Here is a 13,789-nt window from a genome sequence, read left to right as displayed (position 1 = left end):
CAATAGGGAATATTTTTGACATGACTGGAAGTGTCAAGCAGGCTGTAGCAATATAACACATAAGAGATACCATCTTGCCTGGGACTTCTGTAGTTTTTATGAATACTATACATGATTTGCTTTTATAAAAATAAATAAATAAATAAATAAAACTAGAAAACTAGAAAACTAACGAAGAAACTGCTTATTTCTTTTGAATTACACAGTCTCTGTTGATATGGTATTCATACTTAAATCAAGATATATAGATAATACAGATTCTCTGAGTAAGAATTATATTTCCAGGAGATGCTTTGCCTTTCCTTTTCCTCTGTATTCACTTTTATACTTCACTGGCATCCATAGTAACATTCAAAGGAGCCCTTTAGAGATTTATCTATGGAAGTTGCTCACAGCCACCTGCCTAGCAACATGTTCTGGGTCAATGATAGGAGATTAGGGTAATCTCTTTTCCCTCTACCCTTACTTATGGCAAGGGGAAGCTGTAAACTGATACTTTGCTTAACCATTAATTTTGAAGTTGTTCTCTATCTGACCTTTATAATGTGAAATAAATCTGTAGTGTGCCTGAACCCAGTCCACTAAGCCTTTATGTTCTAGTTTCTAGCTGATACATCATCTTTAGATCCTCTTCCTTGTTTTTGTACAATGTATGTAAGACATCACAAATGTGCAGCTCTGTGGAATTCCTTTATTGTGCTTGTTCTCTGTCTAGGAATCTTGTAGTGTTTTTATATATTTTTTTTTAATGATATATTTTTGTTTTGTTTTGCTTGTTTGTTTAGAAAAAGTCTAAGGTACTGGTTGGGGGGTTGCAGAAACTAAAAATAGTTCTGTTCCTACAGTTTCTAGTTTGCTGGGAGATGACTGGGCTTATGCATAGCCTGCTGAGTGTCATGAGCTCAGTGTACATATGGCAGTCTCTGCATAACACGAGTCTGCAGAATTGCCACCTGCGTCTTGAGAGGTGGCCTTGTGGTGTTGTGCTTTGAAGAGCAGAATGCTGTGAGGGACTTGGAGCAGCCTGCATGGCAAGGCGTTGCATTGGCAAAGCATTCAGTTTGGAGATGGGGTCTGTGTTGTTATCTATCCCAGTGAAACAACAGATTTCAATTAAGACTTCAGCCTCAATCCTCTACCCGTAAATCAGTTTGGTTTCTTTGAGGTTTTATAACGTGTTAATGAAGTTATATTATATATATAATATATATAATATAAATTATTAAATATAATTATTAAAAATTATTAAATATATAAATTATTAAATATATTATAATTACTATGTGAAAGTAGTGAAGTTCTGATAATAGAAAACCTTTCTGCTGTTTTGCCCTTGAGATACTACTGCCTGGAAAGAATGGGAAGACTACCATTTTAGTTTGAAATACAAAGAATGTGAATTTATAATATATTTTTACAAGGTTTGATTGTTTTCGGAGCTTCATTTCACTTGCAGCATTTGAAATGATTCTACAGACAAGTGATTTATAGTGTCTTAACAGTGAAAAAGAATGAAAAAGCGTGGCTTGGAAGTTTGTCACCCCAGCAGCTGTCTTCAGTTTTGAGGGAATAGTCACAATATTCTCTCTTAGTTTCTCACGCTGGCTTTCTTAACTTAAAACTCTATGAAAGAATCTGGTGACTGCCCTCCAGAAGAAAAATTAAATTATCTAAAACTCCTGGCAGATGGAATAGTACAGCGACTCAGGACATCCTAAAGGTCACAAGTTAAGCATTTATTCACCCCGCTCAAAAGGCTGTTAATAAGGCATGTGTAACAGATACCCACTGGTGGCTGGAACAGCTCCTGTACTGTCCATCTCGCCTGAACAACCTGCTTGGCTGACCTGAATAAAAAGAGGTCAGCGCAACTGGACCGGGGATGGAGGGGTGTGTAGGGCCTTATCTCGGGGCTGTTCTGGGCAATGGGACCAACGAGGGCAAGCGGAGAGCTCTCAGACAGATGGCCTGAGAATAAGAAATAATGTCAAAATAAAGGGGGTTGCCGGTCCCTGGCAGAAAGGTGGTCTTACTCAGAGGGTCACATCCTTCTGGTGTGTAGGAGCGGCAAAAGCCATCAGAGTACCGCTTGAATTGTCCTTCAGTCTCGTGTCAGAGTCCATCAGTACTTAGGTGATCAGGCCGTGATTGATAAATTAGAATCTCTGGCCCAGCTGTGTTAACTTTAAGGCTTCTGTGAAATCCAGAAACATGCAGAGTGAAAATTAGAGTAGCTTTATTTGTTTTTACTGCACTTGCTGCCTGTACAGAGCTAAGATTTCTAAGCTATGGGTACAGGTACTTGGGTACAAGTGTGTACAAACTTGAGTGGCTGCAGCCTGAAGCAAAACGCAAGTTTTCCTAAAGCTGAGGGAATTGTTAATAAGCATTCCTGATAACGAACGTCAGAAACATGTTTCTACAGCGTGTATCGTTTTTAGAGGAAAGAACTATTTTACAGTATTTTTCTACTGACACTGCGGGGGGGTTGGGCAAAGGATGCCCCGGCCTGAAGACGAGGTGGGGCAGTGGAGAAGGGAAGGCAAGGCAAGGCAAGGCAAGGCAAGGCAAGAGAGAAGGGCCCGGCCCTGCAGCCCTCCGGGAGGCCGCGAGGGGGCGGGCGAGCCCCGCGGCGCTGCGGGCCGTCGTGGGGCGGCTGCGGGCTGCCCGCCGGGGCTGTGCCGGGCTCTCCTCCCGCTCCGCGTGGTGTGCCGAGCGCTGCCTCCCGCAGGGGGTCATCTTCCTCCTCACACACGGCTGCGCTAGCTGAGGTGGTCGAAAGCATGCTAGGAGGAAGGGATTTCTTAACCGTGCCGTGAAAGCGGCCCCTCCTCACCGCCCACCGCAGTCCGACTTTTCTGAGCCACTTCAGAGTCACAGAGTTGTCGCTCAGACCACTTACGTTCTGGCATTGTTTACAGAAATAAAGCAGCGATTTCACCCTGTCACGGGAAGGTGTTCTGTGTTGGAGCTGCTTGGCCCAGGCTTACATGCCACGGGTGCAGCACATACCTCTGTTGAATTCCTTCATGGCCAATTTCTACACTGTTGGTAAAAGTAGTGAGGTTTTGGTGAGACTTGCATTGATCCTGCTAAAGAATTAACTTTTTTTTTAGGTTGATTGATGAGAAGGAGTCTGTTATCTATTTAAATAAAAATCCATGCAATCTGGGGCCTATATGATTCTAACACTGAAACTTGGACAGCTTAGGAGTCAGCTCTGGCCACTTTACACCAGCAGCACAGAGACCAGACCGGAGCAGCAGAGGCAGAGCTGCGCTCCCACCTATGCAGAAGGCTTTTCATGAGGCAGAGGGATACAGTAATTGCACTTTGGCCTTTGTATCTTTTTCAGTGGTGGAGCATTAACTCGACCTTACAAAGGCATAATGGTTCAACTTCTGCCGGTTGACTCCCACACTGCTGTGTGTAATAACAGTAATCTAGCCAATACTCAGCACTGTTTCTCCCATACAAGAAGGCACTATTTTTTTTTTCTTTTTCTTTTTTTTTAATTTTTCTTAAAAAACACAACTGATTTCCTAAATTGCACTGGCGTAGCTCTTTTTGAGATCTCTGCCAACTCTAACCAACTGAGATTGGGCTCACTGAGTGTAATTATTTTAAATGAGGCCAAAAGCCCAGATCCACCTGGCCTAAGATGCCTTAGGCGAGAGAATTCTGAACAGAGCTACCCTCATATTTTTTGCTGTGAGGGCAAGATAACCATCTCCATGGCGAAATCCAGATCTAAGGTGGGTTGCGTTGGCTTTTAAAAGTGCTTTCGTCTCTCCTCTGGTGCTGAGGCTACCAACTTAGTGTGTGTTAGGAGATGTCCTATGTGAAATTATTTCTTCACTGGTAGGGGCTTTGGATGAGTTATTTTTAATATCTGTCAGTATGCTAACAGAGGGAAACAGAGGTATTGGGACCTGTTAACAGCAGAGTTTTAGGACATAATCTCTTTTTCATAGGTTGGAAGATTACAATGATCTCATGCCAATCTGGACGCGTCAGAATGAGACTCTGAAAGAAACCTATAGTGAATATTTCCTTGCTGATATAATAGAACATCAGGATGAAGAAAATCAAGCTGTTGTTTGTGAGGTCAGTCTGTCATATGCTCCTGTTTGATCTAATCATCATGTTACTGATGTAAATGTAAGTAGCTCATGCTGCAGCTCAGTGAATAAAAAGAACATGCTCACTTTTGGAAGGTAGAATTCATGATCTGCACACACACAATGCCCTCTGCCACTTTCTTTGTGTATCTCAGTTCTTTAGGAGTGGTATCTCCTGTTAAGTAAATGAAGCAGCAATTCCTTGTAATTGTGTGGATTCTTTCCAAGGAATTGGAACAGGCCACTCTGAAAAAAAGGTTGCTGTTTTAGACATTTTACATTATAGATGACCAATTTTCATTCCTTGTGAAAATTAATATAGCATGTAAAAACTAGTAGCCAGTAATCATTTCTCAGTTAAAAATGATGTATATTTTTTCCATCTCCTGGCTGGGGCAGTCAGATTTTTGCTGAATTGAAGACAGAAACTCAGGAATTAATTTAAATAAGAAAGAGGTACTAATAGCTATCCGTCTGAAAATTCCTCTTAATATTTTCATGCGTTAGTAACTGTGCATGGTATTGTAAGCTGATAGGCAACATAACCTACTTAATTCCAGAAGTCTGCTTTCTATACCAAATGATTTTATAAAACCTTAACATGTAATCACTGTCATTGGAAGCCAAATAGGAAACAATAAGCCATTAGTGTAATAGCACATTACAAATGGCTATCTTTATAAATAATACATTTCGATTGTACGTTCATAGCTCGATATGATACCAGCAAAAAGTGTTTCAGGCCCTCATATTTTATACTTGCCTCTGCTGCTGTGAAAGATACCTTCATGCGAACCAAGATAGATGCCAATTTTCCCTGCAGAGAATGAAGCTGGCAACCTCTTTTTGCACATATGGTAGATGGATTGGTTAATCAGCCTCTGCTGAGCCTTGGGCCTAAAATTACACAGCAGCCAGACAACTGCAGTGACCCAGCTTTTGTTCAGTTACGCAAACAAACAATCACTTGTTGTTTGGGGAAAAAAATTAAACTTGATTTTTTTTATTTTTATTGGAGTGCTGATGGCAGAATAAAACAGCCATACAAATCCATCCTGTGAGTTTTCATAATGTTTTTAAAGAAGGCTTTCATTATGTGTATTAAGGAAAAAAATTTTTGATTGTTTGTTTTATGGAAAGTTGAATATAGGACTAACATTTGAAGAGTTTCCTACTTCTAGACTGGTCTCAGCTTGAAGCCAAACCCCTCCAACATACTGGTTCTGATTTTCCAGAGTCTATTTCTGTCTCAACTCTGCAACTTTCTGGAAACTTTCAGTAATAATCAAACATAAAGTGACATGCCATTTCAGTGTTGCAGGGATCTTGTCATTCCCAGGGCATTTTTTTTTTTTTTTTGAAGGCTGGTTCTTAGATATTTTTAGAACCTGAAAATACTCAATGCTTATAATTACTTTTCATAATACATACCATATAATGTTTTAGAACTCTTTATATACTGTACAATTGTTTTCTTTTATTATTTTCCTAGGAAAACAAAATATGCTTTTCAGTTTGAGAACAATTTATTTACAAAATAGCATCAAATAATTAGTCAACCACTATGGTTAGCTAAATCCAGATTCTAGGTTAGCTGCACTTAAGGAAAAATTATGCCCTTTTTGGAGGTCTCTAGTTGAAGGGTGTTTTATTGAAACAGTAGATCATAATTTGGTCCTTATAAATAATTCTAATCCCCCTGCAAATCATAACTATAATAATAATAATAATAACAACAACAACAAAACAACAACAATAACAATAACAACAACAATAACAATAACATCTAATGTAGAGGATGTAATACACTTAATTGAAAAAAAATCTTTAACTTTTCTTTATACTTTTCTTTTACACACAGCTACAGCTAGTATGCTGAAATTCTTGTTTTGCCCTTTTTTTCCCCCTTTCCTCCTCACAACCCTTTTTTTTTTGGCTTCAACTAAAATTATCTGCTCAACTTTTGCGTGTGTGTGACATTGTTTTTATATTGCAGGCTGGAGACACTGCAGTGGGATTCATGAGCTTATGCTCTCAAGTAGATGTTTCCTTGTTTCATGCATGTTTTGACTTAGGGCCTTTCCATGGACTCTGTAAACCACATCCTGAAGATGTTCTCAAAGTGTCACAGGAGCCAAGCATTCCAGAAGGTACCTATATTCTAAAATTATAGGCAGATTCAAGGTGCATTTATTTCTAGCTTCTGAACAGGTTTTGAAAAAAAATGGAAGAGGACATAGGCTTATATTAGTAAGAAAAAAAGAATGTGTCTGCACTTTGGAGATGGTTGCCTGGTGTTTTTTAATTCAGGGGAGCTGGTCTGTACAGTGTGTCACATTGAAGACTCTCATCAAAACAGAGGTGTGAGATATAAGTAGGTTTCAAGTTTTGGAAAGCCACAGAATAGCATCTACTTCCCATCAGTTGACTACAGTTGTGCTGTTAAATTAAGACTTAATTTTAAAACTTGGTTCTAATGTCTGTCAGCAGCTAAGCAGCTGGTTATCAGTGGCTGTCACATTGTCTTGTGATTTGTGCCCTCTTATTTCCTTGAGGCTCATTTTCTGCTCTGTCTGCTTACTGTTTGCAGTCTTTTAGGTTACGAGGTTTTGGAAGATCAGGAACTGTTTTCATTCTATTTTTGTGTTGGACACAATATGACAAACCACCTACAAGCCATCTTACTGCAACTAACAAATAGCAGTAACATGAATATGTTGCCTATTTATAGACCACTAATAATTTACAGTTGTCATCATTATTTTTCAGTGTTGAAGGTCTTTTTGTCCAGAAGGGCAGCATTTTGCTGTTTGCTGATTATTAGTAATAGAATTAAAGAAACACCACTAGGTTGTTACGTATCTGCTTGTTTGAACACAAAGCACCAGGCAAAAAAGCAACTGGGCAGCTTCAGAGCAGTCACCAGCTGGTATCTCATAGCTGAAAGCCATGGAACAGTAAAGGGAAAGAAAAAAAATGCCTTCCAGCCACACTTGTGGACTTCCCCTCCCCTGCCAAGAAGAATATAGTAAGAGATGAAGGAACCCAGCTGCCTTGTCCTGTATCAGTCCACGCACCTGGAACTTCAGGAGTATTATTTCAAAATAGGTGACAGACATATGTAGAAATGTAGGTAGGACTGAAGGAGGAAGAAAGATAATTTATGATAGTCTCTTCTAAAAACTAGACCTCTCTTTCCTTTCCTGCTGTTCTGGCCCAGCCTTCCTTGCACTGTTTGATCAGGAACAAAGTTTGGGAAGAACTTTTCCACCCTGCAAAGTCATGCAAATTTCTCTTGGGATTAGTTCTTCGATAAGCTATATGAAAATGTGCAGAAAAGTATGAAATATACTTCATTTTAAAACTGCAAATATTATCTCAGTATTTTAAATTCTCGTTACCTATGAGTAGTATTGACTTCACTTTGACTTCTGTCCTACTGCTATATCAGCAGGAAATCTAGACATATATGTTGCCTACTCCCTTCAATCAGCAAATTTGCTGATGATACAAAACTGGAAGGAGGAGCCGGTATGGCAGAGGGCTCTGCTGCTGCCCAGAGGGGCCTGGATAGGCTGGAATAATGAGCTATTGGATTTTCTAATTGTTAAAAAAAAAAAAAAAAAAAAAGCATGTAAAATCAGCATAAATGATTCTTTTCAGGTTCCTATAACACTTACCAGCTTAGCATCTGAGTGCTTTTGAGAAGCGTATTAAGCACCTTGGTTAGCAATCTTGGACATGATTCCCTCTCTTTTCCCTCTCCATTTAAAAACTGTATTACTTTTGGTGGTTGTTGGTTGTTTGCAATGCTGTATTTACTTTGTAAGTACAATTTAAAAAAAAAAAAAAAGGAGTAGTATCCCTCTATTTGGAATGGCAAATAAGTTTTGTGTCATGGATCCTGTGAAATACCTGCCTTCGGCACCGAGCCAATTCCCAACATCTGTCTCCAGAAGAGAATGGCATCAGGAGCTGCTACAACCCTACTGTCTCCTCCATCTGCCTGCTGAGTGGGCAGCCTGTGGGTGTGCTTGCAGCTGCAATTCTGTTAGAGCTACAGCCACAAATTTCAAGCTTGTTGTGTTCAAGAGCAGCCTTGGGGAAAGAGAATTATTGGTAGGCTTTTTCAGATATCTTGAACACAAATCATTGAGGGTCTCAAAGACAGACACCTGAGAAGGAACTTGATTATCAGCAGTGAATTGCCTGTCTCCGATACTATTCTTAACGAGTGAGCCACTAGAAATTTAATAGTAAAATTAGAGGTAGCCCATGGCTATATATTGCTCAGGAATATTAATTCTATTATCATGGAATAATAATAAAAACTATTGTGGTAACTTTGTACATTTTAGAACACAAACAATTATAACATTTTAAAATAGTTTTGCTTGTCCTGAAGCATTGTAAACTGTTGTTTATGCCTGCCCAGTACAGCCAAAAAGAAAGTGATGAAACTAAAGGCTGTGGTAGTTGAATTTTAAAGAAAGAAAACAGAAAGAAAAGATAAAAAGAAAGCAAACAAACAAATATATACTGTTATTTCTATACCCTGTAATATCAATTCAATAAAGTGTTAGCTTGTCACAAGTTACAAAACTTTTGTATGGTTTATTGAAAATATATGCTTTATGGTGGATATTTGATAAATGTCTTTTATAAACTATAAACAAATTGTTTATGTAAACAAAAAGTCTGTATTTTTCAAATGGTTGGAAAAAAAAAAGGCTCTGATTCAGGTTTTATTATTGCATGAGACATGACTCAAAATTCATCTCAGCAGTCATTCATGAGAACATCCAGGAAAAGCAGTGGTGTTTCCTTTATTTATTTATTTACTTATTAAGAAAGGAAAAGAAAAGAGCCCACCATTTTAGTAAAGAATTTTACAGAAAAAAAAAACGCCCCCCTCTCCACCCACTGGCCACCACTGCCAAAAACAAAAACAAAAAAAAAGCATAAGCATAGTTCCCCTTCTATCTGAATTTTTCATTTTATTAAAAATTTAGTATGAAAAGGGAATTATATCTTGGGCTTTTTTGGTAAATGGAGACCCAAATAATAGTTCCAACCTGGTAGTCCATCGATAAGCCTTTCCAATATAAGGGCCTACCTATGTCCTTGTAATTTACTATAGTGTCATTGACACATAGTTTAAACTTGATTATATAGCATAACATGCGCATGACTATATAAATGCTGTTATAATGATGGCACCATTTCTGCAGTCTATTGTATTGGAAATGCGATGCCAAATTGTCTTTTGTCTAGGGAAGTTTTGCTGCCTTTGCATCTTATGTCAATAGAAGATGTCGACTTTCTTTTATTGAATTCAAAGGCTGAGAATTTAAAATGCGAGCCACATTCCTTTATAGAGTATTCACATGTTCCCATATGAAAACAAAACAAAACAAAACAAACTAAAAACCAACAAGGATATTTTTTTCAAGCTCTTTAGCTTGAAAATAGAGACCACAGGTTGATAGTATTTTTTCCTTTCAAAATGTAGTACTGAATAATAATGAAAGAGTGTACAAAAATCTGTGTTTAACACAATATTGATATGCCACTTACATTTCAGGGTAATTACAGTAATTTGGTTGTTACTCTATATGGTGTCACGAATTAGTGGCCAGAAAACATTATGATGCAGTGGGAATGATTCAAGGGCTTTTCATCAGGCTTCATGTTGAACTGGCTTCTTGATCCTGCCGACTGTTACCTCTGCTAACAACCTAGCAATCCCAGAATTATTTTAATTTTCTTTTTGTTCATGTTCCTTACTTCATTGAGTGCAACAATATTTACATTCTTTGCAGTCAGTTGTGTACAGCATATATATAAACAGTGATGCAGCTATATTTGACAGTAGTGAATGGTGGAGCCATTAAGGGATTTCATTTTAGTGTGAAGTCAGAAACCACATATCAATATTTACATGACAACAAGAGGCTTGTATTAATTAACTTTTGACACCTGCAAGGCTGTTCATAATGAGAAATGTATCTGGGTTAATCAAAACGACATTTGATCATTTCTGTGAAGTCTCACATCTGTGATACCCCTGGAGAAACCATGATTTCTAACCCCTGTGTTTCTTCTTGCCCTGCAAATTGCATCTGCATTCTTTTCTACTAGCAGTGAAACAGATTTTCAGATAACAGATTTTTTAAAAAGATTTTGGGCTAAACTATTTTAAACCTTTGAGCATTTTTTTTTCTTAAGGAGAAAAAAGCTCATTACTCTATGAAGAAAAATGCTCATGTCAATGCATGTAGCTTAGATGGATTTACCAAATTCAGACAGAGGAGTGAAGAATCCTTTTGTGCTGTGATTTTTGAATTTTTTTATCCTTCTCCTGGAGCTCAGAAACTATGATTCTCCTGTGTAATTGGAGCTTTCACATGCAGGGATGTAATGGCCTGATCTGTTTTCTACAGCCATGATACCTATACCTCAAGAGTTTATTGGTTAAAAGTTATTTTCAGACTTCATTTTTTAATATAAATGCAGTAAACTGGGATTGTATCTGTAAGATTAGGGAGGGGATGATTTAAGGAATGGCAGAACTATTGAAGAGAGACACTCAAGGGCAGCTGACATTTAGCTTTAGTAATTTTAAGTGGTTATTTGGTGTCATATGTAGGCTTTGCTAGTACTTCAATGTTTCTTTTCCAGGTTGATGACTAGAATAATCGTAGTCCATAGGATTAAAACTTTAGATGTGGCATTTTTGGGTTATCAGGTGATCTCTGGTTCTGAATACCCTCACCTTCTACTGACTTTAAAGGGAATAATCCATCAGCATGCAGATTTAGGAATTGCTTTCCCAAACATACTTTACACGTGCTGAAATGGTGATTGCCTGCTGTCAAACGAGCATCAAGGTGTTGTGAAAGTTAGTAGTCTGCTCTCTCACATTGGTGCCAGGTACCAGCAGAGTTCTGTAGGGCTGTTGTGTGTTGCTGTGTAAACTGTCAAGATCTGTGTTAAGATACTGGTTAAGTAATTAAAATAAAATATAATGCATCGTGTATATTCCACACTAGTATTGGACATTTTTATTGTGGTTTGTTAACATTTTAATTATCAACTCTGGAATTGCTCCTTGAAATTGCCAAGGGGGTAGAATGGCAAAAAACACATATAACAATATTTAGATAAACTCCCTAATATGTAGGTGTTTGTTTTAATTGGATTCAGCACTTGATCAGAAATGCTGTAAGTATGTAAACATATATATTGCATCATGTACATATATATCGTGGCTGTTTCTCAGGTCAGTCAATGATTAAAAATCAATTCATAATATGGCTGCAAGTAATTTCACCTTATCAGCTAAGGGAGCTGTTTTACTCACAAAAATATTACTACTCTGATTGGGATGAACTAAACTAGAGTGACGCTGTAATGTTGCTAAAGAAGGTAGGACGATCTTTCATATAGATTTAAAACCTGGTTTCTGTGAATTTGATTGTCAATTGTATTTCTTTTCGACTGAGCCTTTTTTTTTTTTTTTAATGCTGCTGATGTCTAAAAGCCTGCCATACCTGTGGTCACTGCTACTGTGGGCATTCTGTGCGCAGTTCGATGGGTGTCTGGTTTTTGGCTGAAAAATCATACATGAAAGAATTGCAATGGCTGATGAAGTGCTTTGAAGCAGTTGCTTCAGCACCCAGGAAAAGCAGCAGAGGAGAGCATTTCTTAGATGAGATGAAGAGGCAAAAATAGACAAACTGAGAACCGTTGACCAAATGGCAATCACTTTTTATAAGAAATGAAATAAGGGTTATAGAGCTAGTTAAATTCAGCAAATGAGAAGGGAATTTCAATCCCTGTTTCTTGTCCCTATTGGTTCCAATAAGTAAGGGTTATGGCTTGCCTAGATTTTATTCTGAATTTCAGTTCTGTTAGGAGAATTAATGTGAGAATCAAGAGCCTTGCTCATTCTTATGGTCATCAGAAAAAAAGGTAGCAGCAGACAAAGTTTAAGATACCAGTCAATACACTAGTCACTCATATTTTTCTCTTCAGATAGGGTCAAAATTTATTACATGTAATAAAAGAGTTAGGAATTGCTTCCCAACTGTGTCTTGTTCAATTCCTATTTTAAAGCCAATTATCTGATTTTGCCTTGAGATCAAATTATCCAATGAAGTTCTAGCCAAGTAAATACAGGAGTCTATTTTAAATGTGGTTATTACAAATAAATAAAAGAAACCTGTCAACAGGAGCAGTCTGGCACACTTACTCTTAGTTACTGCTATGATTCTGATGGTTATGCTCTCATTTTTACGTGTGTTTATTCTTTTTCATTACTCAGGTGAAGATAAAAGCAACCAAACAAGTCAGGAAGCAGAGTCCATTTCATCTCAAAATGTGGAACGTATTAGTGACCAAGATGCAGCTGTGCAGGTAATACCCCTGTATACAGCAGTGCTGCTAACTTTTGAAGTTAATTTGAAGCAGACGTGGAGGCTGCTAGGACAAGCAGTGTTTCCACTCCTGCAATGTCCACTGCATGTGCCCACACTAGTGTCTGCTGTCCTGCATAGCTCAGAAGCTGCTCTAGCTAGGGTCTGGGTGGAGGTGGCAGTTGTGATTAACCAGAGGAGTTTTCCCATCTAGTTCCACCTGAACAGCAGGCAGCATGGGAATGGGAACAAGTGGCACAGAGGGAGAAAAAGGATGGGGGCTGCTGGTGCGGGTCTGCCACTGACTAAAGTAGACAACCTCAGCAGTCGAGGTCGGCCACCTCGGAGCCGGCGCAGCCACAACCGCAGCGTCCGCCCATGACTTACAGGGGCACCTCGGTCCCTTGCTTCGCGGCCCGGGACAGCAGCACGACCACGCCGCAAGTGCTAGCTCTCCCGAGAGAGGCTGACAGGGAGTGGGCGTTGCCAGGGATGGCTGCTGCACCCAGGCCCTCCGCCTAGAAAGAGCCACCAGGCACGGGGAGGGGCGGCCAGCACATGAGCACCGCCCACAGCGTGCTGCGGCGGTGGGTGTGGGAGCTCGTGCGGTGGGGCACAGGGATGCTGTCCCTCCTCCCTTTCGAGTCCATCCTATCTGCTGGCAGTCTCTGTGACCACAGTTTTTGCCATGGTCTCCACCAGGCAGAGAGCTTGTCCCAAAAAGACTGTGGTGACCCAAAGGGAAGGCCTGTCCAGAACCATGGCTGTACAGGTCTCTGGCTGCAGGGAGTGCCAGAGCCTGCTGCTGCTGGGGGAGGGCGGTAGGTATTGCACCTGTGTGAGGTGCAAGCAAGTGGAAGGTCTGCTCAGCATGGTGGCAGAGCTGAGAGATGAGGTTGAGAGACTGAGGGCCATCAGAGACTGTGAGCGGGAGATCGACTGGTGGAGTAGCTCCCTGGTGTGCCAGAGAGAAAGGTGCCAGGGGGATACCCCACAATTGGTGGTGAACCGCCTGTCCTGTCCCTGTCGGGTCGGGGGGCGACCTGAGGGATGGGGAGGGTTGGGAGAGGGTCCCTGCTTGGCACTGTGAGCGAACTCCCCCTCTGTTTCCCTCGCATCCCCAGGCCCCCCTAAGCAATAGGTTTGTAGCATTGGACAGTGAAGGGGGGGGAGGCACAGGAAGGTTCCCCTAAGAGGTTACCAAGGACAAGGCAGTCGACTCCACGCATTCAGACTGCCTCTGCCAGGAAA

At 39.9% G+C, this 13,789-nt stretch overlaps 1 protein-coding gene across 1 annotated transcript in view; it reads left to right on the top strand.

Annotated features, from left to right (window-relative positions):
• Positions 1 to 13,789, top strand: part of CFAP61 (cilia and flagella associated protein 61) — a 106,952-nt gene that overhangs the window by 7,278 nt on the left and 85,885 nt on the right. The window contains exons 7-9 of the mRNA XM_050709837.1: positions 3,975 to 4,107; positions 6,118 to 6,271; positions 12,448 to 12,539. Coding sequence (XP_050565794.1) covers positions 3,975 to 4,107; positions 6,118 to 6,271; positions 12,448 to 12,539 — 379 coding nt within the window. The remainder of the gene's footprint in view (positions 1 to 3,974; positions 4,108 to 6,117; positions 6,272 to 12,447; positions 12,540 to 13,789) is intronic.

The sequence above is a fragment of the Cygnus atratus genome, chromosome 3, assembly GCF_013377495.2.
Source record: "Cygnus atratus isolate AKBS03 ecotype Queensland, Australia chromosome 3, CAtr_DNAZoo_HiC_assembly, whole genome shotgun sequence".
NCBI lineage: Eukaryota > Metazoa > Chordata > Aves > Anseriformes > Anatidae > Cygnus > Cygnus atratus.
This window is presented reverse-complemented; position numbering and strand designations above follow the sequence as displayed.